General features: G+C 41.9%; 1 protein-coding gene across 1 annotated transcript in view; it reads left to right on the top strand.

Annotated features, from left to right (window-relative positions):
- LOC106534269 (mixed lineage kinase domain like pseudokinase) overlaps positions 1-2,234 on the top strand; it is a 27,300-nt gene that overhangs the window by 12,151 nt on the left and 12,915 nt on the right. The window contains exon 6 of the mRNA XM_014030848.1: positions 1,112-1,196. Coding sequence (XP_013886302.1) covers positions 1,112-1,196 — 85 coding nt within the window. The remainder of the gene's footprint in view (positions 1-1,111; positions 1,197-2,234) is intronic.

Below are 2,234 nucleotides of genomic sequence, written 5' to 3'. Positions count from 1 at the left end.
GTGTCATTCCAGGGAGGTTTTATCAGCTACGACCAAGGTCACAGCTGCAGGGATCCAATGATAAACATAATTGTTTAGGGCAAGCAGCCTGATTTCACTGCTTTGAGTCTTAACTGCACCTCTGTGTTGCGAAAAATGCCAATATTCCAGATTTATTTACCTCCTCGCCTCTCACGTATAATTCCAGGGAGGTTTTGTTAGCTTGCGACCAAAGTCACCAGCTGCAGGGATCCAGTGATAAACATAATTCTTTAGGGCAAGCAGCCTGATTTCACTGCTTTGAGTCTTAACTGCACCTCTGTGCTGCGAAAAATACCAATATTCTGCTGAACTGTGATCCTTGTCAGAACCACATCCAGTTTGCGACTTACTGTATATCTCCCGTGCGTTTACAATACGGGAGATCCCATCCACGGTCTCTGACAGCTTTTGACATTCCCGGACTGCTGTCAGGATTGTTTTCATTTTACGATAAACCAGGACTCCCCCACAGCCTATCAGCAGGAATCCAATTATCATAAATCCGAATATCACATCTTCAAGTCCTCGATGGAAAGCGGGGCCAGGCAGACGAGGTTCCACCCCCAGGACCCAGACACTCTTCCTGCCGCGACAGTTCCACTCGGACAGCTGCGCTCCCCTCACTCCAATCTCAGTGTGGAAAAAATATTGTTGATTGCGTTCAGAGACCACTTGACCAAATTCATAACTCTTTTGTTATCGAATGATGGGTAGAAGAAAGGCTTGACCCAGCTGCAAACAGGGAAAGAGGGACAGGTTTGGGAGAGAGAGCAAAAAGTGTCCGACTCCTCTGAAGGCCAAGCAGAAAAAAAAGGTGTTTAGTTAAATCTAAGCAATAGCATTAAAGCTGAAGTACTGCCTTAAAGTGCAATATCACAGATTGCCACTAGGCACTGTCTCCAAACATTTCCACCTTTAAGAGGCAAAATAAAAGTTCAAAGTTTCTAGAAGTGTTAATGGTGTCATTAGCTGCTTTTTAAAAAGTTGTTTGTGGAACGTCTGAAAATAATTTCAGTATTTTACCAATTTTAAAATAAATGATTCAAATTTTAAGGTTTCCTTTAAAAAATGGAATGACTTTGTGTCCTAGGCTGCACCTGACTGAGGAGAAAAGTAAAGTTCATGGAAGCATCACCAGCAGCAAGTTCCTTGTAGATGAAAACTTCAGAGTCAAGGTACTGAAGCCAACATGTTGCTGAATCCGCTGTCCTTTTCTATGAAGTTTAATCAAAGGCAAATGTGTTTTTCTTTTTTATATTTTTAATCAGTGTAGTGTCTAACAGTGGGGGGTTGTCTCAGGAATGCACAGATGTGGGGCCCATGAGCCATCCAGCTTCAGAGTTCGGCACATATCACCATATTAGGACAGAAGAACGCTTGAGGTATACCGTGACAAGATTTATGTACATAAAGTACATAAGATTTACATAAGATGTACATAAGATCTACAACTGTCAACTTACATAAGATGTACATAAATCTTGTCACGGAATACCTCAAGCATTTTTCTGTCCTAATATGGTGATATGTGCCGAACTCTGAAGCTGGATGGCTCATGGGCCCCACATCTGTGCATTCCTGAGACAACCCCCCACTGTTAGACACTACATCAGTTTGCTTGTTTCTACTGTTAAAAGCACTGACCAACACTTAAAAACCAAAGCTGTCTAAGCACTAACTGAATCAAGCAAAAAAGAAACTTTCCTTGAATGTAAGATGCTTGAGGCAAAGTGTACATGGAAAACCAGAACCAAGTACCTTAAAAAATATTCAGGGTTACCTCTACTGTGTGAAGACTAGAGGTCCCACAGTCAAAGTGGGAGACCCCACCAATGGTAGTACGTTCTATACAGGGTTGCACATAAAATATTTGGTCTGGTTCTCAGGGGAGAACCTAGGGTTGTTGCTTGGTGCTCATATTTTCCTTCACTCATTTAACGCATTTACAGCGGGTAAAATAAGTATTGAACATGTCACCATTTTTCTCAGTAAATATATTACTAGAGGTGCTAATGACATGACATTTTCACCAGATGTTGGTAACAACCCAAGGTGGAATGGCACAGGGAAAACGTATTTAACACGCTTACTGAAATTTATCTAATACTTTGTACAAAAGCCTTTGTTGGCAATGACAGCTTCAAGACGCCTCCTGTATGGAGAAACTAGTGGCATGCAATGCTCAGGTGTGATTTTGGCCCATTCTTCCACAC

Source organism: Austrofundulus limnaeus, unplaced genomic scaffold (assembly GCF_001266775.1).
Source record: "Austrofundulus limnaeus strain Quisiro unplaced genomic scaffold, Austrofundulus_limnaeus-1.0 Scaffold1128, whole genome shotgun sequence".
Taxonomy (NCBI): Eukaryota; Metazoa; Chordata; class Actinopteri; order Cyprinodontiformes; family Rivulidae; genus Austrofundulus; species Austrofundulus limnaeus.
The sequence above is the reverse complement of the archived record's forward strand: the minus strand, read 5'-3'. Positions and strand labels throughout refer to the sequence as shown.